Source organism: Anas acuta, chromosome 5, assembly GCF_963932015.1.
Source record: "Anas acuta chromosome 5, bAnaAcu1.1, whole genome shotgun sequence".
In the NCBI taxonomy this organism is placed as follows: Eukaryota; Metazoa; Chordata; class Aves; order Anseriformes; family Anatidae; genus Anas; species Anas acuta.
This window is the reverse complement of record NC_088983.1, coordinates 25,259,313-25,286,453: the sequence shown is the minus strand read 5'-3', so window position 1 is coordinate 25,286,453 and position 27,141 is coordinate 25,259,313. Positions and strand designations below refer to the sequence as shown.

The following is a 27,141-nucleotide window of genomic DNA, read 5'->3' as shown; positions in this document are numbered from 1 at the left end:
TAGTGTTAGAAAAGCTGTTCGTATGAGAAAGTACATTATTAAAAAACAAAAACCCCATTAACTGTAATGATAAGCTTCATTGGTATCAATGGCATTGTTACCTGCTCCAACCTTGGTTCATTTTTCTTTCATTCTCCATAATAATATATTAATAGTAGTACTACTTTGAACCTCTGAGCTAGTGTCATGTTATAGAAACATAGAATATCCTGAGTTGGGAAGGACTGACTAGGATCATAGAATCATAGAATGGCTTGGGTTGGAAGGGACATTGAGGATCATCTGATTCCAACTGCACTGCCATGAGCAGACATGGCATCCACTATATTAGGTTGCTCAGGGCCTCATCCAGCCTAGCCTTGAACACCTCCAGGGATGGGGCAACCACAACTTCTGTGGACTTCTATGTTCCAATGCCTCACCACCCTCTGAGTGAAGAATTTCCTCCTAACATCTAATCTAAATCTCCCCTCTTTTAGTTTAAAACTATTCCGCCCTGTCCTACAATTATCTGTCCACAACATTAGTTGCTCTCCATGTTTTTTTATAAGCCCTCCTTAAGTATTGAAAGGTCACAACAAGGTCTCCCTAGAGCCTTCTCTTCTTCAGACTGAACAGCCCCAGCTCTCCCAGCCTTTCTTCACAGGAGAGGCACTCCAGCCCTCTCATCATCTTTGTGCCCTTCCTCCAGGCCTGCTTTATCAGATCAACATCCTTCTTTTGCTGGGGCCCCAGTCTTGGATGTAGCACTCCAAGTGGGGCCTCACAAGGGCAGAGCAGAGGGGGACAGTCCTCTCCCTTAACCTGCAGGCCACTCCTCTGGTGATGTAGCCCAAGATGCAGTTGGCCTTCTGGGCTGCAAGCACATACTGCTAGCTCATGTCAAGCTTTTCATCCACCAAAACTCCCAAGTCCTTCTCTGCAGGGCTGCTCTCAGTGAGTTCTCAGTCTGTACTCATGTCTGGGATTGCCCCAACCCAGGTGGGATTGACCTTGCACTTGGCCTTGCTGAACCTCATTAGGTTCACCTGGGTCTACTTTTCTAGCTTGTCCAGGTCCCTTTGGATGTCATCCCTTCCTTCTGTTGTGTCAACTGCACTACTTCGCATGGTGTCATCTGCAAACTTGCTGAGGGTACACTCAATCACTTTGATCATCAGCATTGATAAGGATATTAAACAGTATTGATTATCAAGTCCAACTCCTGGCTCCACACAGACCACTCAAAAATCAAACTATGTATCTGAGTGTTGTCCAAATGCTTCTTGAACTCCAGCAGGCTCAATACCTTGACCGTGGGGAGCCTGTTCCAGTGCCCAAGCACGTTCTTGGTGAAGAACCTTTTTAAATCATCCAGTCTGAAATTCCTCAACACAGCTTCAAGCCATTCCCTTGGGTTCTCTTGCTAGTCTCCAGAGAGAAGAGATCAGCACCTGCCCCTCCACTCTCCCTCGTGAGGAAGCTGCAGGCTGCCATGAGGCCTCCTCTCAGTCCGCTCTAAGCTGAACAAACCAAATGACTTCAACTGCTCTTCATATGTCTTTCCTCTTCCATTTGCCACTATAAATCATGTAAAATTATAATCCGATACTATAAATCATATTTCCAAGCATAGAATAGAATCATTCAGTTTGAAAGGACCTTCAAAGATCACCAAGTCTGACTGCCTCACTACTTCAGGGCTAACCAAAAGTTAAAGTATGTTATTGAAGGGCATTATCCAAATGCCTCTCAAACACTGACAGGCAAGGGGCATTAACCACCTCTCTAGAAAGCCTCTTCCAGTGTTTGATAACCCTAATGGTAAAGAAATTTTTCCTCGTGTCCAGTCTGAACCTCCCCTGGTGCAATTTTGTGCTACAAATGCATTGTATTCAATCTCTCAATTTAGATGTGATATTCTAAATCTGAAACCATTTTGTATGTAAACCAGTAACTGTTTTCTGCAGTGTTTAAAGAAGCCTTTAGTATTAGTTTCTGTTAATAATATAATCCTTAATCTTCAGTGGTTTTGCTCATGGTTCTATAAGTAACCACCCACTGTGGCTTTACAGTGTGAAAGAATAAAATAAACGTTCCCAACATCGCACCTTAAGACTTACGTTGGCATAGTTTTCAAAGATGTATCCACATAGTACTCTAATAAAGCAAAGCAAGTACCAAAAATATTTAGCCAATGTTAACTTTTCACTTTCTCACAGAGGCTGAGTAATAAATGATGCTGGAGACAAGATAACAGATTAAACAAATGAAGAGGAGGAGTGATATTGTCTTGTATTACTTTTTATTTTACAAATTTTTTTATACATATGAAATCATACTAATGCATGTATAAAGTGTGATAAACCTTAATTTAAAGCCATTTTTTCTGTCTTACTGTATACCCTTTTTTTTATATGCTGCACAAGAAAATGATCCTCTTGTGTTTGAGCAGCAACTGTAAACAAAATCATGAGCCTGAGTGCATGATGACATGTTAGTTATTTGTCCTACAATAAAATGTATAAAATGTAGTAACCTAAGCTCTTGTGCAAAAGGCAAGCTACAGGGTCATTAAATAGCAAAGGTCTTGCTCTGACCCATCCATGACCTCCTTATCTAAAATGTCTCTCAGAATTGATAGAATCCACTTTAGATCTTGGGTAGAGGAAACCAGGGATGGGATAAAAGATCAATATAAGTATTTCAGAATCATATGAACGTACTAAGGGTAATTTTTGGTCTTTGTATGTTTAAGTTTATCCAAGTTTCTGTTCAGAGTTGGAGAATCCCATGCTAGCAAGTGATTATATAAAGTACTGCTTGGAGTAGAAGGGGGACAGATTAAGGGTAATACTGAAACATTAGGTCTTATTATGGTCTTAACGCTGTAGACTAACCTCAATTCAGAAGCCCCAAGATACTATTTGTTTGCTCCTGTTTGTCTGTCTGTCTGCTGTAACCTGAAAATCTTTACTAGTCTGTTCCCAGGTGAGAAACTTCTTTAGCTTTTAGAATGAGATGAAGTCAAAAGAAAAAGTGCAGTAATGTGCATAGGCATCATGTGCTTGGAGGAGTCAGGGCTTGATTTGCTTCTCCTTTTTAACTGCCATCTGTTTATTTGGTCTGGTGCAAAAGCATATTTACAATAATTCCCTATGATTTTAAATGACTATTATTCCCCATAAATAAAAGCAAAATCCTGATTTGCCTTCTACGTGTGTGGCCGTGCAGAGGTATAAAGGAAAAGTGGACTCTGCTGTTCACAATTTTACACTGCACAGATGTGTTGTGAGATGTGTTGTGTATTGTAGATTTGTATTTCTATCCTGGCATTATAGAGGTCTTTACAATAAATGCTTGAAGAGCAGAAAGAACGAATGGCGGCATTTTATTTATTTTAACCTTTTTATTTTTCTTCTCTAAAAGTTTGCTTTATGAGGTAAAATGTTCTTCATCTCTTTTCTGGCAGATCACAGCTTTTCTGATGAGATACACTGGCAGCAGAGCTTTGGCTTTTCTGTAGGAATAAGCTTTAGAGTACTAAGTTACACATTAGGAGTTGAGTTGTAGATTTGGTAGTAATTCTTAGTTTCCAGATCTTAACCATATTTAAAAAAAAACACCTTTTCAGGCTTACTGGTGTTATACCTATTCTGGAGGTAATATATCTTTACTGATTAACACAAGCACAGATAGAATTTTGGCATATGAAGTACTTAACCGTGTTTTACATGTATGTGGTTTGTAAGATGTCAGAAGTGTAAAGTGAGGTTCACATCAGCGGAGGCATATCAATGCATTAGGATTTCAATTCAACATATTTTACATGAATCTTCATATTTAGAAACACTGCGTGCATAGCTGGCTCCATCAAGTAGCTGAATCAAAATTGCTCGATACAAAGGGGAAAAAAAAAGTTATTCACTGGAAACATTCAAAGAAGGTCTGATTTCTCCTATAAAATATGTTTTTAATTAAAACCTCAATTTTTTATGCCTCCAGAATTCAGCCAGCTGTGTTCTTATTTCCAGAATTCAGCTTTCATTACTGGTAAGGTAAATATATTTTAAAAAGAAAAAGCAATAAAAATGTGAAATTAGAAGACAGATGCCTTAAAACTTTGACTAACAAGTTGAAGTAACAATGTTATTGTTTAAATAAGTACATATCGCATTTCCTAAACATGGTATTGATGTGAACTGGTGATTGTGTTAAGCTGTTAAACAGCCAAATTTGCAATTAAAAATTAAACTCAAAGACTCAAATGTCATTTTATACTTAGATTCAATACATAAAGAAACCTACTGGGACTTTATTTTCTGAACTGTGTTTGTTGATACTGTTCTTTCCATCTCCAAAATTGGTTCTCTGCTCAAGAACAGAGGTCATCTTTCCCAGTTTTACTAAGTATGTTCAGATTCTGTTCAGTTTCATAAATTTGCCATTTCCTTGTGGATCACAACGAAGACGATTATTTCAATGCTTGCTTGTATTTGATTATTAAAGAAATAACTGTGATGCTGGCGGGGTTGTGATTTGCACACAGAGTTCTTTCTTTACAATTATATTGGCCACCCATTCTGAAAAATTTTGAGAACTTATTTTGAATACATCAATACAATTTAAATTATTATTTACATTGCAAGCATCATTTGGACCAGGCTTTCAAATAGTGAAGGTAGTCTTGTAGATTAAGCCCTGATTCAGTGTACATACATAGCAGTGATTGTTCCAGAGAGCAGTCCTCCTGACACTAACAGTTACTATTATAAGATCTAAATTTTGAGAAGAAAGGAGCCCTTTCTTACTTTGATCTAAGCTTGTGAGTTCCACATGCACTTGAATTTTAATGGAGCTGGGTTTCAAATATACAAAGCCTCAAAGGTGGTGCCACACACATTTAGGCTGTTATAACAGAACTCAGAGATAGTGGAAACTGTTGAAATTTGTTTTCATAAACTAGGTATCTTAGAAGATACAAGAAGATCTGGTAAGCATACATTGATGCTTCGCTAGTTCTTTCAGAAAAGCTCAGACCAGAACACGTTCTAATGGGAAAAATCTTTGATGCCCACATTAAAAGACTCTATTATGCTTTCTCAGTTTTAAAAAAATAAATAATAATCATATTCCTTCAAACTCTTTCCATCCAAAATCTCATTATGGACACTTCTACTTTAACCATGCTTCTTAACTGAGTTCTTTGGGGGCGGGGGGGGAAATGAATCACAAAAGACTTCATTGCCATGGTACTATAATCCTTCACCCCATCTCTTAAAAGGATGGAACTATTTACTGCAGGTTTTTATTTTAAAAAATTGAACTGTGCTTGCCCCCACTGTTCAACAACTGCAGGTAGTTTGAATCCACTACTTGGTGTCAAGTAGCTGTATTTTGAAGAGACATTTCAAAGTTTTTCTTTGGAAAAGGAGCAGGTAGGCTAGAGGGGAGACTGAGTGCACCAAATACTTCTTTTCTTTTTTTGTAATTAGACTTTTTGTTAGACTTTTAATTATTAATTATATGCTAATAATTAAGAATATCCCATGAAATTAATTAGTTCCATTTATTATCTGCTTCTATTTCTTACAGCTGAGGTGTAATTGTCTTAGATGTTGGAGGAGAGAGAGACTGAGGGTAGAGTGACTGAAATCTTGGAAATGCTGCTGATAGCTACTTCCGTTTGTAGTTGCTGAACGGCAGTAACAACAGAAACACTCATTTTCCAAACTAGATAAAATAAAATCTGTTTATCTAGCCTGTTAAACCTGGGTGCCAACTTTCAAACAGATGCAGTTTTAAGCTCTGTAGTTGCTAAATCCTGAAACATTTGGTGTATAAACAAAAAGCTAACATCAAATACAGCATTGCTGCAAGACATAGTAATGGTGTATATATGCTACATTCACACAAAATAGGGAGATGATTGCTTTTTTTGTATGTTGCTTAGGGTTTTTTCTTACGTTAGAGTATTAAAACAGATATTAAATTTTATCATTAATGCAATGCGTGGTCTCTCTTCAAATCCCCTTAATTACAGATTGACTCCAAGGATTACACAGCGTGGATTTTAATTTTAACTGCAACAAAAGGAAAAGCTGCTTAAAAATTATTCTTGCTGAGTGACTTCTTGGACCACAAAACAGTTTTTTACATCTTTTGACAAGTGTTGTCAATTTTTTAAAAACATTAGAACAGAGTTAAGTGCACCGTCAAACTCCAATCGTATTGTGTCTACTTCCCAAATAAAATGTTTTATTAACTTTGTCCTCACGGAGGAATGTCTGCTTCTCATATTCTTGTTTTTTCAGTTATCCTTTTGGAGAAAAAGGCTCGTAGTCTTGCTGAGATGTGTTTATGTTTGAAGAGAATGACATCAGACTTCATATTTCGTTTCTTTAGTAATTTGAAAAAAATTTCCAAGCAAAGTTGACGTTGTAGCAGCAGCAGCGTATTTCACACCCTTGCGTTGTTCCCACTCTAACCTCTGTCTTTAGGGCTTAAGAGCTCCACTCTGAAAACTTCATTCCAGCCTGAAAGTTAAAATAGCATGTCTCAGTCCAGAAACAACATTTTCACAAATTGGGGCCTAATCCAGTAAGCCTCACTCAGGAAGCTACTTCTGTGAGTACATATTATTCATAAGAGCAAAACTTGCAGGATTAGGGCCCCGTTTTGTAATCTGAGGGTTTTTTCTCCCCATTTCTCAATGTGAAATCAGCTTCTCATTTTGTTTGTTTCACTTATGAATGCTCATTTTTTACGGTTAAAGTTCTGTAATACTTTTTTACAGTTTTACTGTACTTCTCATGCCAGGTCTTCAAGACACAAGAGGAAAAAAAAAAAAAAAAAAAGTAGTTGCTCTCCAGAGCTGCATCAAGTAATCAAGTAATAGTAAGTGTCCAATGCTGAGTGTCTACAACTTCTCTTGAAGTTAGGTGCAGCTGAAAGTGCCCCTTGTCTTTCAAAATGTGAATGTGAGTTTCTTGCTTCAACAATCAGCCCCTTTTGTGACTGAGTATTAACTTTCTATACAAAAGGCTAGAAGGATGAGAAATTAGTTTTTGGCCAGGAGGTCACTGTAGTGCTGAGGAATAAATCTGTTATTGCTGTTTAATAGTATTTAGTAGTTTAAGTTCCCCTAACTCCCATTTGTTAGCCTAAAACATACTTTCTGAGCTTTCCCAAACCTGCAGGTGAATAACACCATTTTTGCTGCGTCGTTGTGTGGAGTGAAATTTTTGTTCTTTAAATGGGTTAGTTCAACAAGCATTTCTTCCCTCTGTTTTCACCTGCCTCTGAATTGTTGCTATCAAAATGCTTAATGGCTTTCTCTGTTAGCGTATTAATGCACTTTTTTTAATGGATCAAATTAAACTATTGGTTTGTATTACAGTCAAGCACAATTCCTTTCTATTTTAACAGAAAAGTATTTCTAATGCAAACCCATAAACACTCTAATTTATACACAATGTTGTCTAATTTCTCCATTATGTGCAATAGTCTTAATAGTATATGATTTTTGAGTCATGTGTGCTTAATGCAAAGGCCAGAAGTAGCAACAAATGAGGCTAAATTGTGAATACACTTGCTTTTTATGGCTTTTGCTGCAATGTTTGCATGCGTAGGTTAAGAAGTGTGCACATGTGTGCAATTTAATAATTTGTTAGGTGATTCACGGTACTGTGAGTAACATTGGCTGATGACAGAAACTTAATGCTTCACATTTGTTACAGTTGTGTTCTGTTGGCTAGATGCAGCAAAGTTTTGCATGTATTATTTGTTAGACTTGTAATAACATATACAAAATAGTGTGTAATTTGGACATAAAATGGTCTACAGGGAATAACAGTGACTGGTTTTTAATATATAATTTAAATTTGCAAGTCGTCTTTTGAGGACTATTCTGTGAGATTGTGAATGTTTTTGAGAGCCCTGGGAAGTTAACAGGATGAGGATGCTCAGGGCCATTCAGACAGGTCCTCTGATAAATAATACTGTCTCTTTACCACACACTTTTGGAAAAAGAAAAATCCTGCTTATGTCCTAAAATAAATAAATGTATGCCTGAGCTCTGTCTATCTTATGAAGTAGTTCATGTTTGTTTAAGTTAGAGCACAGGACACGCAGACAGTCTGGTGTCTGGTTTTTGAAGCGGGGGTGTGTAAGCACCTATGTCAAAAAGAAAATCGTTCAGGAATCTGGAGGCTGAGACTGACAAGAAAAATCATCCTTTGCAATAAGCAAGGCCTGATTTTGACATATAGTATTGCTGAAAAGAACATATGTCTGCAGCACATTCACTGTTGATAGAGGTTTTGAGGCTCGCACCATTTTCCATATAAACTGTCATTCTTATTTTCTTGATCTAGATTTTAATATATAGATTATGAACCAGTTCTGCTTTTTGAGGCAAGGTGTGTTGCTGGGGCTGTAGTTTCAGTCCAAATGTCACCATCTCCAGTTAGTGCACCAGCCTTTTAAAATTATATTGGGACTGGCTGTAGCTGTTTCATTTTTGTCACCTGATCTTTTTTTTTCTTTTTTTTCTTTTTTTTTTTTTTTTCACATTGATTGCATAAGTGAAGACTAACAACATAATTTCTGGGAATTAGGTCAGCTCCATAGTTTTTCTCTAGTTTTCTCTGCTGAACAGGATGCACTGTTTCCTGGAACAGCTAATTTACAAGCAAGTGCTTTTTCAGTTCTGTACGTATTCTTACACAATAATTGAAAATCAAGGTTCATTCTTGTAGTTTGGGGGACTCGGGTTTTTTTTTGCTTTTTGTTTTGTTTTTATTTTTCCTCTTATCCACTGGGTTAAATCTCTTCTTTAATTATTGCGAAATCCCCCAGCTGTCTTTAGTTGAACCTGAATCATGAAAACGAGGTGTCTGAATTACATTGGAGGAAGAAAGGGTTCAACTTATAGCATGGTGCTTGCAGGTATGTCAGAGGGCACTGAAAATAAAATAATTAGAAATAGAATGGCTCTTTCTCATGCGACTGATTTGTAGTTGGCTACGTCTGAAAAGGAATGAAAAAATGATCTTTTTGCTTGCAATTTCCCAGACAATACTATGAGCTCCAAGTTATTTTGAGGTGGTGAAAGGTGAAACATTTGACATGTTCTTTTGGGGCACTACTTTAAAAAAAGAGAGGGCGGGAAAGAGGCGTTGCCACATCAGAGTTAAGGGTGTTTGTGGTTGTCCGTGACAGCGGCTCCAGTTTTAAAACACCTGTGTTTACTTTCCAGCTTTTCTCAATCGGCCTGAAAGTGGCCTAAGAATGGCACAGACAGACCTGCACTGTGGCTGTGTTGCCTTTGCAACACACGTACACACAAAAAGAAAGAAAAAAAGACAGAGATAAATCTCTTGTTATGCAGCTAATCATTAACAGCATTTTTGTGCCTAGCTGAACTTTTCTAAATTTTCTAGTCTATCAGATTGTGTGTATATATATTTTTTTCATATCTCTTAAGCTATTTTTTTAATCTTGCTGGTCATTCTTTTCCTAGCAAAAATAGAACTAACTTAGTGGGATTTATTATTACTAGTAGTAGTAGTGGTAAAAATAATACCAGAAATTTGTAATTTTGTTGCAAAGTGATATTGCATTCCAGTATTTAGACATATATGCTCCGGTGTGCCAATTAAATATATATATATATATATATATATATATATATATATATAACCCTATCTCTGCCACCTTCCCTGAAACTTATCTTACAACTTTTTTCTGAGTAGAACTTTGCTGGACAGAACCCTAGTATTTGATGTATATTAACTTTTTGTAATGTCTTAGCTTGCATTTTGTCCTGCAAATACCCTTGTCTAGCCGAGGGTTATACAGTTAAGTTTAAAAAAAAAAAAAAAAAAAGTTACTGCTTTCTCTATTATTATTTTTTTTTTAACTGATTTGTCATCTCTTCTACCTTTCTACTTCAAATGACATTGCTGATTGTAGAAATATGTCTGCCTTGTAAATACAATGTTGTGGGCTTTCGGTGGAACACTTAACATAGCTCTTTTTTTTGTTTTTCCTGTGGTGCAAAGAAAGAAAGCAGTGCTGATAGAGGAATGATTCCTCCCTTGGACTGATTTCTTCTTGAAACTGTCTATCAAGCTTATAATTTTAAGGTCACCATATTGTGGTGAACAACATGAAAACCTTTAACCAAGTCACCTAACCTAACCAGAGTACTGGTTAATACTGTTGATCTAACACGTTGATCTAACATGTTGATGTTGATCTCATCAGAGCATAGTGGAAACAGACTAGCTCCCTCCAGACTGGGCACTCTGGATAAACAGAAATTGTCCTAGAATGATGACCTCTCCCTTTGTGCTGTGCAGCAGAACTTCCACCTCTGCTTTCCCAAGCAATATGAAAGGCAGGGTGGTAGCAATGCTATTTCATATCAGTAAAGGAGGCAAGCCAGTACCTTGAATCAGAACTGGGAGGAACAAGAGATCTAAAGAGTTCACAGAGCTGATTTCAGTGGGGCTTTGAAGAAAATTAAATGGTATGTCTGAAAGCTGGGGAAGCTGCCACGTTTATTGAATTACCAGGTGTAGATCTGTTTTAAAAGCAAGCTGGGTAAGGACAATATATGAAAGGGAAAGAAAATGTTTTGTGAATGTAACTGCCTTGTTCTGAAGACAAAACTGAGATCTTGGTAAGAGAGAGGTAAATAGGGAGCTAATACTCAAAATGTTTCTAAGTGTTTTGGATACCTACCTCTCATGAGTTTTAATGGTAGTTAGGTATCTAATCCACTTAATTTTTTTGTATCACACTAAGTAACTGTCTACAGTTGCCTCAGCACCTCTAAAAATCTGATAGTTGTTCACTTTTTGACCTCTTAAAATTAGTCCCTGCTCCCTGTAAAAGCTAATGGTTAATTAAGAGCAAAATTAAAGACTGCAATTTCAGAGTCAAAACTTGAGTGACCTTGAAAATGGAATTGCCTCTATGAAATACATTTATTCAGTTTGTGCTTCATCTTGCTACTTTGATTTATTCTGTGAAACAGCACTGAGGAAGAAGTTATATAAAACTGATGTCAAAACAGGATAAACCTATGGCTTGTTGATTTAGTCATGTAATAACCATGTGTGTGACTTCACTGTGTGGAGTCTCAGGCTGATTTAGATTTACATGTGCATTTCAGATTTCTATGATATAAATTTAGTATACAGCTGAGGAATGCAATCATGAGTGAATTTTTCTATTATTCTACCTTATTCCTTTTTTCATGTTTTTCACTAACTTCCCTTTTTATTCAGTCACCTGAATTGTTAATGCCCTAGGGAGAATTCACTCTCTCCTATTGCTTCAGGAACTGTCACGAAATTCTGACAGAAGAATTTCTTAACCTTCTACTCAGTCTGCTTCTCAGTCAGGAAATGGTCCTACCTAGAGCAAGACCATCCTGGATTTAGAAAAGTCAAAACCAATTTATTGTTTCCTCCTACAGTCTTAAGGTGGATTCTGTCTGGTAAGTCACTCTAGTTGTTCACTCAGGGATGTATAGCATTAAAATAGCTGTGAAATACCACAGAGCCTTTACAGATTCATTGCAGATATAAGACAGAATCTGCTATCTAAGAAAAGGCATAATTATGTGGGCAATAGGCCAATTGTCAACTTTGGGGATGTATACGTAAAGGGGTACAGTTTTTCATGCGGGTGCTGTGAACAGCCACACATTGCTCCTCTCTGATCTAGACTGTGTGACAGTGTTATTGTGTTGCAAAGTCCAGCACATGATACCTAGCATCTCACCTGGAAATACTGCTTCACCTAGACTCTTGAGAAGAGTTTGGGCATTTGTAGCAAATCTGCAAAGTGATTTCTTGGGCTCTGTCCTAAATTTACCATACTTCACGCTTTTCCTGTTCCTGTGCTGGGATCACACCAATACTGAAAGAACTCTTCTATCTGAAAGAAATAAGGCCAAGCAGGGACAAATACAGGTGAAATCTAGAAGTTGCAGTATATGCAGGGTTTGTTTGTTTGTTTTCCTACTCAACAGCACATCCTTTGCTTGGTTGTTGTGTTATGCTTAAATTTATTTTGGAATTTGAGCTTCAGGGCTCAAATCAAGCAATTTCATGCAAAAGTCTGATGACATTCTTGAATAGTCTAGAGCTGGTTTTGTAAAACCAGCAAGTATTCCATGCAGAAGCTCTGTCACTATAATTAATGACTGTGGTTTCTGTCTCAGGGAATAATTTGGGAAGAGGTTGTTTGTTGCATAAATATTCCCTCCTAGCAGGACACTATCCACAGCGCCTCCTCTAAAATTATTTTTTATCAAAACCATTTGTGTGACCCAATACAGCTTTAATTTGGTAGAGGCTTTGATACCACTGATCTTGGATATCTTGCTATAACTGAAATGTCATGAAATATCATGAATATTCAGTTCAGCCAAGACATGTGTCAAGATTGCTGTAAACATTTTCCTTTACTCACTATTCCCTCCTGGACCAGGGGTAAGGAAACATCTTAAAGGAAAGATACAGGTTTGTCAGCCTTGGCACTGTCTCTTGCTGTCTTTCCAGGGAATATCATATCCTCAGAAGAGTGCACAAGTGCCAAGCAGTATATCAGAACCTTTGTGTATCTGTTTCTACATCGACTACATGTCCATGTTTCATCATGTCTTGTTTCACCTGTTATCTTTTTCAAGATGCAGTCTGAGGGAAACCAAATGGTTTATTTGTTTCTAAAATATGTTAATATCTGAGATTTGCAAAGTTCTTCATTCTTGTTTGTAAACGTCACATAGTGGATTTGGTTTTCTATATGCAGTGCTTGATTTGGGAAAGTTATGTTCTTAACCACCTGATACATCAAACACTGCCTCTGATCTACTTGAGGAGGTAGCCACCTGCAAGTTTTTACTGCTATATATACTTTATTTCTAGAAGCTTTGAGTCTTCCACTCACTGTAAAAAAAATAAAAATAAATAAATAATATAGAAATTCTGCATTACTCACTTTTCAGTAAGAGAGCAAAATGAGATAGAGGTACACATATGCTCTAGTTATTCTCTGTGTTTACAGCAGTTGTGCATACAGTGCATGAGAAACAACTGTTTAAAAATGTCCTAGTTTGCAAATGTGAGGCTCATCTTCATCTTCATGATGACCTTTCATTATTCTGTTCTTTTCATGTGTACGAATGTGACTGGAAGCCGTCTGTGGTCTCTAAATCACAGCCTCTTCTGGACAGAAATCATTTCTCAAGAGAACACTACATGAGAATGCATTACCTTAATTTTTAATATAGTGGGGGAAAAAAAGAGGATTTTAAATGAAGCAAGTAGTTGTTTACCATTGTTTCAAGGTAAAAGAGGCATATATGATTATGCCATCTTAGTTTTCCAATTCTGATTTTTAGCAGCTTTCAACAGCTACTAACAGAAGAATAATGGTTGGGTCCTTAAGAGGGTTCTCTCTCCTCTTCCGTTCCCAGTTTTCATGGAACTCAACATGCCACTCTAGGTAGATGTGGGAAGAACTTTATCAGTAGTCGTTACAGTTTAACAGGAGAAAGCTGTGCACAATATGTAACTACTACATAAAGAAACAAAAAGTTAAGTTGGGTTTTGAAGGGTGAGCTGGAGGTGTTGTAGTAGGAAGCTATATATAGGTAGAATCCAAGAATTTTATGAGGATATTGGAGGACGTGAGGATATTATTACACTGAAAGGTGGTACTAGGAAAGTGTAAGATACTAGGTTGTAGTTTCAGACAAGGCTTCCTTAGTATTGAGTGTACAGAAGACCTTACTTGGTTTGATTATTTTTTTAAAGATGTGCTTTTCCCCAAAGAATTGCAAATATTTCATTATGAATACAAATTTTCTTTTTTTATTTTAAATTTCAAAATGCTGCATATAGTACTAGAACTGCACATTGTATGTAAAATAAAAATGTAAAACTGCACAGTCTGTCTTAAAGAGCTTCCATAATTTCTCTCTGTTGCCTTTTTTATGCTACATTTAAAGTGTTGACATTAAGCCTTGAAGAGTTTTTAACTTATCAAATTAAAGTCTACAATTTTCATTAGTTTTTAATAGCTTGAACACCAACTATCTGTGGACGTATTTTGGGGAGAGAAGTGGAGATTAAGATGTGGTACTAGATATAAATTGATGTTGAAAAGATACTGGCACTAAAACTACCTCTCATAGTTTTAAACTCATTCACTTTTGCATTCAAAGGTTCATTCAGTGGCATTTCTGACGTGGATTTTTTTTTTTAAGTTAAGGAGAAGTGAATTTTATTTCCTGATACTTGGAATAATTTGACTTAGCTTTAGAAGAGTAATCTGTTTAATACTAACAACTTTTGTTCAATATTAAAAACTTTTTAGATAAGTTTTCTCTATGTAAACGCTTCAAAATAGAAAGGTTAAAAAAAAATTAAAAAAAACAAACACAAGTTTTGTCAGATAAAAGAAAAGAAGATTTGGAATATTTTTTTTTCTCATATTATGTTCTACTCCTGTGTTTTGACCTGTGTCTGAGAAGCACATTGAACTTTTGTGTTCTTCTCTTTCATTTTTCCATACAAGTTTATCTTGTCTCTCTTCCCACATCTTACACTGTACCTTCAGCATCACTCAGCTTTCTTCTGTTCCCTATTCTCAGAAATGTTTTCTTTTGTCTTCCCTCATTGTTTTCCTAACTTATCCTTCCTTTTTTTCAGCCTGGATGCTTGTTTCTTCCTCATCTGTCTCAGCCACTTCATTGCGCCAAGAGCCTGAACATCCCTAAAGACCTTTGTCCCGTGCTAAGAGCTGTACCTAAGATACTGGTATTTTCGTGTGTGTTGGCTTTAGTTGTTCTGTGAAGCAGAAAGATTACTTCAGGTCCCCACTAATCAAGCGGAAAATGGATGACATGAGCAAGATGTGAAAAGCTCATTGGTAGCCCCTGGAGAAGTATTACATTCAAAGTTGACAAATTACAAGGGATTTAAGAAGTGCATGATAGGGCAAGCAAATGGTCTTGCTTTCAGCAAAGTTGTTTGTCCGAACATTCATCCTTTTAGGAAGGCAGTTTATTTAGACAATAATTATGAGTATTTTGTAGATTTACAATTTTTGTATGTTATTTGCTATGTATGCAGCTAAACTGAAGTAGCCAGTTAATCAAGAGTTAATCTCAGTTCTGGCATTTCTGAAGTAAGCATCTTCATTTACTCCCTTTTCTCTGAAACAGTACATTAACATTTTTCATTACAGGATCATGTGTGCTTTATTTCACAGTATTCCTGCTTCACACAGTATCCAGAGAACAGCCAATCAATATATTCTTTTTTTATCTTCTTTGTTCATTATGTGTGTCAATCCCTTGTTTACTGGATACTGTTCAACCTTTCCCTGAAAACAGAATTTTGAGTAACCATCATGGGGATTTTCTGTAGTATTCAATGTTATAAGAATCAAAGGTTTAATAAACAATGATATTAATGTGTTTCTGCAGGAGTGTTTTCTTTGTGCTTCATGGAGAAACCGAGGCATGAAGAAATTAAGGTCAAAAGTACCCACAGTTTTTGCAGACCTATTGAAGACATACACGATGTTACCTTTGGAATATTTGTCATTCATAAATTCCCAGCATTTAAGGCCAAGCCCAGAAGCCATCTTTACATAATTTAATTGGTTTTAAGATTATTGATTTCACCAGTTGCGCCTGTATTGATCCCAGAAATGTGTTTGTTTAAACATACTTTCTGGAGAGGTATCTAGGTGGATGTAAAAAAATTCCAGGAGAAAGGGAGATCACTATTTCCCTTTGATAGTTTGTCGTAGTGATTCAAGTTGTGCTTACTCAACTAGATTAAAAAATCATTCTTATCCTGTATTTTCTGTCCATTTATTGAAAGACAATGACAAGCAGTAGTGAGATAAAATGATTCTGTTCCTGGTACTTGATTTACCTTGTTCCAAATTAGCACAAGTATCACTACAGATTTTTAGTGAATAGACATATCCTTGAGATTTTAAAAATATGTACAGAATAAGCTCTTTCACTACATGCCATTTTCCCTACTGCTTACATGACCAGTGCAGCTCCTTTCTGTATCTACTCTGGGTTTTTAATATCCTTGTATGTAAAAGCAGATGCATTTTATAGCATTGTTCCTCAGTGTCATGCATAAAATACAATTGCCTTAATTGCTTCCTAGACATACTTGTATTTTACTATGTATACACCAAAAGACTGCATCTTACCAATTTTTCCACAGCAGTTCACTCACCTCATACTGAAGTCCAAAATCTTTTTCATAGTCATTGCTTTTCATAATACAGTTAACCCTTTCTATGTGTGGCCTGTGTCTACTGTTCTTACACTGAGAGTTTTTGGTTTTATTAAAACACACTCAACTTGAAAAGACCTAATAATCAAGGGACCCAAAACGTTGTTTCATCATTATTTACTTACTTTGTCATTCATGAACGTGACTAGCTGTGTTTATCTGGTTCTGAGTAATTGAAGAATACATTGAATAATAGTATGGCTAGTACTGATACCTGTGCAACCTTATGAGTATTCCAGTATTATTCAGTGATGATTGCCTCTTCGAACATGAGGTTTTGGTGTGGTTGTTGTTGTTGTTGTTGTTTTGTTTGTTTTGTTTTGTTTTTCTGTTTATTTATTTATTTTTTTATTTTTATTTTTTAACTGTTGGCCCATTCTGAATCCATTTATGGAGTATTTTCATGATGATGCAAAGTGCTTATTTCTCTTTTTTTTTTTTTTTTTTTATCAGACTGCCATGTGATACTATGTTAAATCCTGACAAATCTTTGTGTGACATTTGCTACTAATCTCACAAAGAAGGAAATCATATTTGTTTGACAAGACCTATTTAAGCAAAAATACCCTGACTGGGAGAAATTATATTCTTTCATTAAATTGTGTATTAAGTTAAATCCAGTGTTTTCACTTTTTTGGCCCATTTTTTTATCCCACTAATTGAAACTGGACATTGTCCAGACATGGATCTTCTCTAACAACTCTGTAACACCAAAAGTGAAAACTGTATGAATCAGTAAATATAAAAGTTATTCCTCCTTGAAAACTAATGAAATGCTTATTAATTTTGTACAAAAATGTAACTATATCACCTTGTTTTTTAACAAATACATAGTAATTTATATGGTGAATACTACTGAATTGTTTTTGGTTTGTTTTTTGTTTTTTACATTATAATTTGTGACATAGGTATTCCAGTGTTGGAATGGGTTTACGCATTCCCTGTTCCTCTCATAATGAGAAATACTTATTATCTGTCTAGCTAATTTTATCAGTTCAGAACTTCTACCTCTTAGGATGTTTTTTCTTCTGTAGTGTTATGACTTTTTATCATTTGTTTGCTTCATTTACTTTGTACATGAAAGAGAAATTCTTCTTTCTCTTGTTTGTGAGGTCAGTTATTCTTTATATCCACCCTTAAATGAATCCCCATTTTCCATCATATGCTTGTATCCTTTTTTTTTCCTGATTTTGAAGATCTTTGTATATTTGTGAGAATGGTTCTGTGTGTGTAAAGATTCTGGTGGTTTTTCAATTAATTGATAAATAATTAGAGATGTTATAATAAATCTCTGGTACGGTGATTAACATCTCTTGTTTTATAATGAGATACAGAATGTTTACCTAATACTGACAAATAATTTGTGGGTTTTTTTAAGTGTATAATACTGATTTATAGTTGCTCACATGAAATTTTCAGCATGTCTCCTAAGATTAATTTTCTTATAGTGCCATTATTTTTCTTTACAAATATTATAGATAGGTGCTGAAGAAAAGCTTGTCCTATGCTCTAATTAGATTTTCTACCCAGCAAATCTTTCTTAAGTGATGTTAGTTGGCTTACTGACCTGTACATATTCAAGTGCTGTGGTTCTGTGTTACTGATCACTCCAAAAGGAATAATGGTCTGGGTTTTGTTTTCTAAGGTGTCATAATCCTTTACTGCCTCTCTTACCCTTCCTATTAATCAGAGATTTTAACATACCTGTTGTACACCAGATTTTAGTAATGCTGACTATATAAAATTTCTTCCCATCAATTAGAATTTCCTGTTGCTTCTTATCCAGATTCCTAAGATCAATACATAAACACAATTGAAGAGATTATTTTCATTATATTCTTTGCCACATTGGTTCAACTTGCTCGTTAGGTTCTGAATTTGAACATGTACCTCATTTGCCTTCCAAATAACCTCCCCTTGTGTTGCTGGTTTAATATCCTGGCTGCTCCAGCTAGTTTCCAACTGAGAAGATTAGCCTCCTACTTGTGTGGTGTGGGCCGGTCCTGTTCATGCAGTCCCTTCTTTCACTGATGGGCTGTTTCACAGATTGAAATCCACTTCTTTTCAGTCCTGGATGACAAGCAGTAAATACTGGAAATAAACTTTTTCACTTTTGATATCTGTGGATAGCCACTTACATTTTAATTTGCCTTTTAATTGTTTTCAATGCAGATTAAGCCTTCAGTAATTTAGTCTTAGGTCTGATGTATAGGCGTTATATAACATTTATATTCTTTTTCTCAGTGACTTCAATTGCAGCTGTGAGCACACAGTACTTCTGCAGATTAGACACAAGGGACTTATCTTGCACAGTCAGAAAATGGGTAACATACTGTGAATCCCTCTGAAAACTTTCAGTTAAGTCACACTGAGGTACCTTAACCAAAGGACAGATGGATTTTACCCATGCCCAACAGGATGTGGTTCCATTAAATACAAAATGTATTTTCTCATGGACTGCAGTCTCATTCCTATGGCAGCAACAGAAGAAACAGGAATAAGCAGGTAACAGCTCCTTCACTGGACAGGGATGATTCACTCCCGGGTTTAGGTCCACCCTGTGCAACAATTAGGAAGTTTAGAAGACCCAAAACCAAACAAACAAACAAACAAAAAAACCTAACTGAGCATGGTTATGCAGTTAAAATCACAATGCATTTCAATGCATTTGTGCTGCTTACCTTAACACTGGCATTTCTAACATCTCTTGTCCTTAGTAATGTCCTGCTAAGGCAGGGGCCCACTTACCAACCTTCAGTTGTCCAAAGACCTTTGCTGAGCCACTCATCCAGGTTCCACTCATAGCAAATACAAAGAGGGGTATATATCACCAAAGGGCAATTCTTCTTCCCTTTGGATAATGTGGAAGGTAGGACAGAAGAAATATATTTTGGCGGTGCCTGGTTTACTTAAACTTTATGTGGCTGAAAGTAGGGGAGGTGAATAACACCATTTCTTTGTGCAGGATTTGTGTGCCTAATTATATACCTGTCTCTGTGTATAGAGGTGGTGGTATGCTTGTAGGTGGCCTTAGGTGTGCATGGCTTTGTACACCTATATGTATGCAGTGTTAACTTGTAGCTGTGTAACACTACATTTCTTCTCTACTTATAGTACTTCAAAATAAATTTTTCATCAAGCCTTAGGTGTGTTAAGGTTGCATTTCTGAGCTACTGAATTCAGACCAAGTTAATCTGTTTTTGTTAGCCACCAGTGAGAACCAGTAGTCCTGTCCTGCAGAATATCTCAGTAAAAATGTGTTGTACATGCAGCAGTGATAAGGAATTACTCTGGTTGGTAAAGAACAGCACTTTGAGCTGAGAACTTCTCAAGACCTGGTATATTTAATGGGCTTCTATCTAAAGCTTGATAATGCATTAAACAGTGAGAGGTTGTCTGACTTTTGTCCTTCATTGTTTATAATGAAATGGATTAAAGATGTGTTCCCTGAAAATCCATTGGTATGTTTATTCTTTTCCTTAATCAGTTGCTAATGATATCTGGTGGTTGGTTTTTTTTTTTTTTTTTTTTTTTTCTGGTGATTCTTTTTCATTTGTTTTGTGGTTGGTTTTGTTTGTTTTTTGTTTTTTGTTTTTTTAAATACATGTTTAGAAGATTAGCCTAACCTTGAGACAGGTTCCCTAACATTGTAATTCCCTCTTATATGTAAAAATACTAGGTGTAAAACCATTATTTACTATTTTAAGAAAATGTTCTCCATAAAATTAAATTCATAAAATGTGTACCTGCATAGGAGCATTTTTTCAAGACAATAATCAAGATTTAATCTTCATTCTTTATCAGTGCTGCTTATTTTTTTTCCCTATGGAATAGTAACTGCAAAATATATACGTTAAAGTTCTGTTATAGGAAAGATGATGTAGGCTTAGTTTAAATTACTGTATTTCCTGACACATTTTTGGAAAGTTAGTTGTTTTTCTTAAGCAATTTGGTTGAATGCAGTAATAATGAAATAGACCCTTGTGTTATCAAATATAATTTGTTTTTGTCAATCAATATTTACTTACCATGGATTTTTTTACTGAGCTGTGAAGCTTATTGTTGATACCATCAACCAGTTTTAATGTTTGTAACAACAAATATTTCAACCTGATATATGATGATAATGATATCTGTAATTATTAGGAAGCAATTATTCCTGACAATAATCCTCCAAAATATAATAAAAGGAGGACTTAAAAAAAAATAAAATAAAATAAAATAAAAAAAATTGAAGAAAATAAAACAAACAGTGGGGTATGATAGTAACTCAGTCAGAGGAGTGGTCACCTAAAGTTGAAAAAACATTGCTGATTAAAGACAGCTAGCAGTTTGTCTAGCAGAGATATAATTTTTTTTTTGTACAGAAGGGCTTTTTTTTCAGAGAAACTGGCAATTTTACTGCAGTCTGGTTGATGTGAAAAGTAAGACTTTTTCATGGGAGGTTATGTATTACCTAGCTATTGGATACAGTTCTCAGAATTTTTCAGAATACCACAGTACAGTAAATTACAGAGAAAATACTAAGTTTTACAATATGATGTTTTTTAAATTTATCTCACACCATTAAGCCTCAGCAGACATTCAGTATTGAGTGTTTCTTGGTGGTATAAATTAGACAGTACTTTGTATCCCCTCAGGAGGTACCGCATACTGTACTTCCATGTATGAAAAATGATGGGATTTCAGTGTATCTTCACAAATTAGGAACTAAGGCTGGCTCCTAAGTTCACTGGAAAACAATACATTTGGGGCCTGAACTTATGAATTCCTTAATTTTGTGAGTACCGTCTTCCGGGTATTAGGTTTTAGTGCACAGGTTACTCATTGTATTAACTCTGATACTTAGAATTAAGGGAATATCTTTTGCTGAAAACAAATGTTACCAGCCATCAGGATTCCGGGCAAAGCAATACTAAATTAAACCAATGATTTATACTCTTTCTTATAAAAAGTCAGACGTACAATGAAATGTAGAAAGAAAGAAAGAAAGAAAAAAAAGTGATCTGAGGAAACAGAGCTTGATTTCTTAATATTTAACTTGATATTCTCATAAATTTTTCCTGCTGTTTTGACCTCTAGCAGTAATAGTCATGGACATTCATATAGTATTTCATTTCACCTGAGGCTGTTGATACTTTAGTCATCCGAAACAGCTTCTTCTAAACAGTGTCACTAGGATGTAGTTCCTCCCTCAAAGGGGAGTGGTCTTTTGTTAGATTATGTAAATCAAGAAACTCATTCATTATCAGCGCGTTACTAATTCCTGCCTTAACCTGTAGAACCAGGGATCGAGCAGCTCTTTTTCTGAATACAGCAAACATTAGAAGCTACTGTTCCAGCGTTTGCTTTAGTTTCTTGGGGTAATTGAATGAAAGTAGATTCAAATCAGCAGGGGATTTGTTTGTCAAATTTTGCAAATCAGGTTCCAGAAAATGAAGTTTTACAAGCCCCACTCAGGAGTCCAAGATACCAAATTCACTTCAGCTTTCGAAATAATGTTCATAGTGACTCTTTCAATCTTAATTTTGATTGATTACTTACCAGCATAAGTTTATACTAAAATCCTTTGTCCACTTTATCCCTTGCTCACCTTTTCATTCTTTTCATGTCAATTATTAACACTCTGACGTTACTTGTTGCTGCAGTAACTTTGTTTCAGTGCAGCTGTTGCCAGGTGAATTTTCTTGAGAGCTTGATTGTCACATTTACAAAGATTTGATGAGATAGCCGAAAAGGTCCATTTCAGGCAGCAGTCTTCAACGTTACCTTTTCTTAGGGGACTGGCCTGGATGTTTCTATGCAGTTTAGTGGAAAGCAAATTACAAAGGGAAGCAGTGTACCCACTGTGATTCCTGCCCATGGGCCCTGGGCTTTCTGAGTGAGTTAGGTATCACCACATGGAAAAATACATTGGATTAAGTTCACTGGGACAGATTCGCTGTGGCCTAGTATAGCAGAGGTTTGTGAGAGTCTCAGGAGGCAGAATGTGTCTGTTTCATTTGCTAATTCAGATCTTTGTGGGCCTGATTTTTGGCAGGGAAGTGTAACCATAATTATGTCGTGAATCCAGTCAAGCTGTGCGTTGCTAGACTGTGACTGTTGCAAAACTGGAGACCAAAGTCCAGGTGCTTTCAGTTCCCTGACAGAATGCCAATGGCCAAACAGCACACGCCCTGCCACGCTTTGCTGCTGCTAGAGGCAGGTTTGGGGTTAATTCTGCAAGTACTGCAGTCAGTGCTGTCAGTCAGTTCGCAGGCCTGAACCGGTCACCCTGACTGCAGAGTTTAGGCAGCTGAGGCCCTCACCACGTACATGCAGTTTGAAAGTTTTCTGGAGCGTGGATGCAAAACAACGTTCACAATCGTTTTCTTCTTCAAGTGTCTGTTTGCTTTGTGGCTGTTTCTGCCATGGAAACCCATGCAGATCACCAGCTCAGGAGAATTTCCTGACTTCTATCCTGATTTTAGTTAGTAGCTTTTCATGTTAGATATAAGGCAGAGGGGCCCTGTATTGCAGATTAGTTCCTGGTTGGCACAGTCTACATTTTTAACTTTTCCTTGGTTGACCAAAACAGAATGAAACCACTTCCCCCCACTCACAGCACCCCTCCATCCCCAAGTTACTCATGGGTGACAAACAAAAGGCAGAGCCAAGTTTTGCCTTCCAGGGGAAAACCCAGTGTAATGGCCTAAGCACACAGTAAGGATAGAGGGAAGCAGCTGAAGAAAGAAGAAAAGAATGAAAACAGAAAACCATTCCTTCTCCTTTCCTTTTCCCACTTTTTTAGCATTCTTCTAACAGTAGAAAAAACTAGGCTCAATGTCAATGTTTCCTTTATAGCATTCTGTGGATAACTGTTAATAGATGTGAGGCTGTGTGTACAAGGATGCATTTCAGTTTTGTTGCTATGATTTTTTTTCTTTTAAGTCTGCAACAGTGAAGTACGTTCTTTTCCTTTATTTCAGAATTATATATCAATATCCTGCCATGTATCTTTCTTAAAACAGCTGCCACCAGAATATGATATACTTCTGCTCATCCCCGTGGCTGAAACGTTTTGTTTAGTTGATTTCTTTACGTGTCCTTTAAAATGTTGGTAGCTCCTGTTAATTGCCCCAGTGCCTACTGATGAGCCCCGAACTGATTGTCAAGCTTCCCTACTTAAAGCTCAGAGAACAAGCTGCTTATGATAACCCAACGGAGACATGAGGGAGGTCTATGAAAGGGAGAGTATTCAACCAGCCTTAATCCTTGTTTTCAGTAAGGCAGTGTCTTTAAGTGCAAACTAATTAGTGAATAGACATGGTTGTAGATTCTTGTCTTTTGTTGGCCAGAGATGAACTGAGCAGCTAATAGAAATGGTTTAAAACCTCTGCTTTGCTTTTCTTTTAATGCACTTTAATAGGGTATGGAGATGAGGAAATAAAAATCAAAGCAGGAACAAAACTAAATACAAACCATCCGACTACCTATGTTGATAAATTCCATTTAGATATTAACAGTTATGCTTGTGACTCCCACTTGTGGAAGTCTGGCCCTGTGCTACTAAAATAACTATTCATTTTATAAATTTTGACATATATCAATACTAGAAAAGCATGTAATTTTTTTTCCTGTTACAGTAATGTTATACAAGCATTATTTTGCATTTAAATAGTATATTAAAATCATCCATCACAAAGTAATCAATCAAGATAAACATAGTTCTCCCATTTTAGCGGTAGTGAAACTGAATTCCAAGAAGTGAAGTGAATTTGCTTAAGAATTGATGGCATGCCTAAGACTAGGCCCTAGATCTCCAGAGGGATGGCCCCCCTCTTTAACCATTTGTTTATCCTGTCTTATTACATATTGTACAATAAAATTTCTGAACAGGTAAAAGAAACATTTACATATTCCAAAAAGTCATTTATGGTAAAACTGAAGGAAAGGCACACATGGAAACTGAGCTAATAATGAATGGTATCCAGACGTAGTCACCTGAAAGAAAAAACATTCCTTAAAGATCAGTGAGACATTTGAAGCATGGCAAGAGGGTTGGAAAAAAAAAAAAAAAAAGTGTTTTTTTTTTACTGTTTGTATTTCCCCTATTATTTGCATATTGCTTGACCTTGACACAATGCAGACAAAAAGTAGGCATAGCAGCTTACTGTTTTACTTACTTTTTTAAATTAATGATAAATTGCAGTGATATTCAATAACAGTACCTTGGTTATTGAAGCTCATAACCTTTTTGCTGCCTTTATCACCTGTATTATCGATAGGAGATAATTACTGCAAAGCAGCTGGCTGTTGGTTTTAGAGAGCATCAATTGTTCTCCTGTCCCAGCTGTTGGCTAATAAGGACAGTCAACACATCTGTTTCAACAGCTGGTAATTAACAAAAGCCTAATTGCTGCAACTCTTTTAACAACAGATCTATGAAAGAGTAGGGATGTGGAGGAATATTATTTACTCTGTGCTTTGCACTTTCTGTGACCAGTTTCTTTTTTCTTTTTTCTTTTTCTACTTTGAACACCACTGCCTTTGTCTGACACATTGAATGGCAGGAGAACACAATATGGTAATCCAGAGCTTAAGTTTTTCAGATCTTTGTTGGTGTTTCTTATTGCAACATTTCTTTGCTAAGTTGCAAGATAAAATGGATCAAAAGCATTTTGTGGAGTTTCATACAACAGCTACAATCCACAGCAGTATGCCTAGGCAATAGGGCTGCCAATCCAGCAGCCTCCAAAAGAAAGTAATGGGTTTCCCCTTTTCTGTATGAGTTTAAGAGCCCTGCACCCCTCCCCAAAAGAGATGTCATCATTCTAAAAGTGGTGGTTATTTGAAGAATTTTATTGCTGCTGTTCAGATCCTTCACAAATCTGGTTGCACAGATGGTTGTTTTCCCTTCCTCTGATGAAACCTATATGCATTGGTCAGTTTAAAAGTTAATGTCAGGTGGCACCTTGCCCTGCACAAATATCTCACCATTTTATCTTTACAAAATTGGAGAGGGTTCTGCACAGTGCTTGCCTACGTATCTATATTTGTTGTACTGATCAGCAAACACACAAAGACATTGCTCTTGGTTAGATTTATTCTGTATGTTAACCTTGTATACAGCAAACATATAATTGGAATATTCATCACTAAATAGAATGTATGTATACAAATACAGGGAAATGTTAATCCCATTTAAGTCAATAGCAAACTTCTGTTGGCTTCAATGGGTCAGGACTTTCTCTGCAAAAACAAATTTTCTTAAAACCTGGAGACAAATTTGGCATTCATCACACTGTATATGAGAAGAAAATGCTCAAGTATTAATGGAACTATTGCCTGAAGTATTATGCAAGTCAGGCATGTATTGCAGTTTGTGTAAATGACTGAGTCAATAAAAATTTTGAAGAAATAGCATTTAAAGTGGTATTTTGAAGCAGTAAACTGATGGTGAAAAAATTGTGATTCTTTGCTAAAAGTTAGTCAAGATCACTTGATTAAACTTGTGGCACTAACATTTCAGTTGGCAAATATTTCTGTACACCGAGTTCTTTAATTGTCTGCCGGGTATGTTGAAAGGTATATAAGAAATTCTACCCAAGTGCTTGCCATTGACAGAATACAGATTGCATAATTAAAAATATTCTGGCAAGACAAGTTTAGTTCAACAGGTGTTCAAGTGAAGAAATGTATAATAGGTGCAGTGAAAAAGTACAAAATACACTTTGAACAAATAAAAACAAAAGCATTGGCTAAAATTCTAACTGTAAGAAAGTAACATAGAGAAGTGTTTGCTGTCTGGGTTTATCAGGATGTGATTTTTGTACACCACAATCCATGGTGATTGAAATGGTCTTATTTGTCTTGTGCAAATAAGATGGAAGAAATATACCTTTTGCATTATATTATCCTAAGGAAAATTGCTGGAGCATTTGATAGTTGACAGAAATGTTTATCTTTGGGTTGTTTTGTTTCATTTTGCAAATTACATTTTTAAAGAAAATCACTGTGGGTTACACATGATTCTTTTCCTTCCTTTCCTTTTTCTTTCTCCAGAGATTTCAAGTATCATTTGATATGCGGGAACCACCTTTTTTTCCAGTTGAAATGTAGTTGAGTCTGAGTGAGCTGTAAATTTAAGTGTCTTGCAATCATGCACCTTAATTTTGGTAGAAAGTGAAAAGAATGTTTTTTTCTGAGGCAAAGACCTAACAGAAGCAAATCAAATAGACGTGCAGTAGGGGTAAATATAATTACCTCATATAAAATTTAGTAAATAGATTCATTTTAGTAGAAAGGACTGGGTATCTTTAGTATCAGAACCGACTTTTGAGTTCTGAGTGAAGGTAACTTAACTATATGAATAGATCTCATTCAGCAGTATAATGTCCATAACAATCTGTGGAGGCATCTGTCCCCTGCTGATTCAACAGGAAGGTGCTGTCTATCAAATCCTCTCATATACTTTTTCCAGCAGATAGATGGTTCCTATAAGAATACTTGAATACTTCTCGCAAACGTTCCTATTCGCCTTTCTTACTCTTATTAAAAGTCCTTAGAGTTCTACTTGGGTAGAAAACATTGCAATAAGAATGTGGAAAAAGCAAGCTTCAGGGAGTTGTTCTGCATAAATATGATCAAAATCAGCACTGGATATTCAAACAGAATGTTTGATTGTTTCTACATATCAAGGACTGCACAAAGACTGAAACTGTTTTAAACTACCTGTTGAGGATCCTCTCATCACAAGAGACATGATGGTAGCTTGTTCACTGTGTCTCAGAAATTCACAGCCATCCCAGTTGCACAGGCAGTTCAACGTAAT

General features: G+C 36.2%; 1 protein-coding gene across 19 annotated transcripts in view; it reads left to right on the top strand.

Moving 5' to 3' along the window:
- MIPOL1 (mirror-image polydactyly 1) overlaps positions 1-27,141 on the top strand; it is a 189,431-nt gene that overhangs the window by 105,480 nt on the left and 56,810 nt on the right. The window contains exon 14 of one of the 19 annotated variants that reach the window (XM_068683308.1): positions 14,712-19,690. The exons of the other annotated variants lie outside the window; for them this stretch is intronic. Coding sequence (XP_068539409.1) covers positions 14,712-14,855 — 144 coding nt within the window. The 3' untranslated portion in view covers positions 14,856-19,690. Of the gene's footprint in view, positions 1-14,711; positions 19,691-27,141 lie in introns of those variants that run through there. 19 annotated transcript variants of the gene reach the window in all.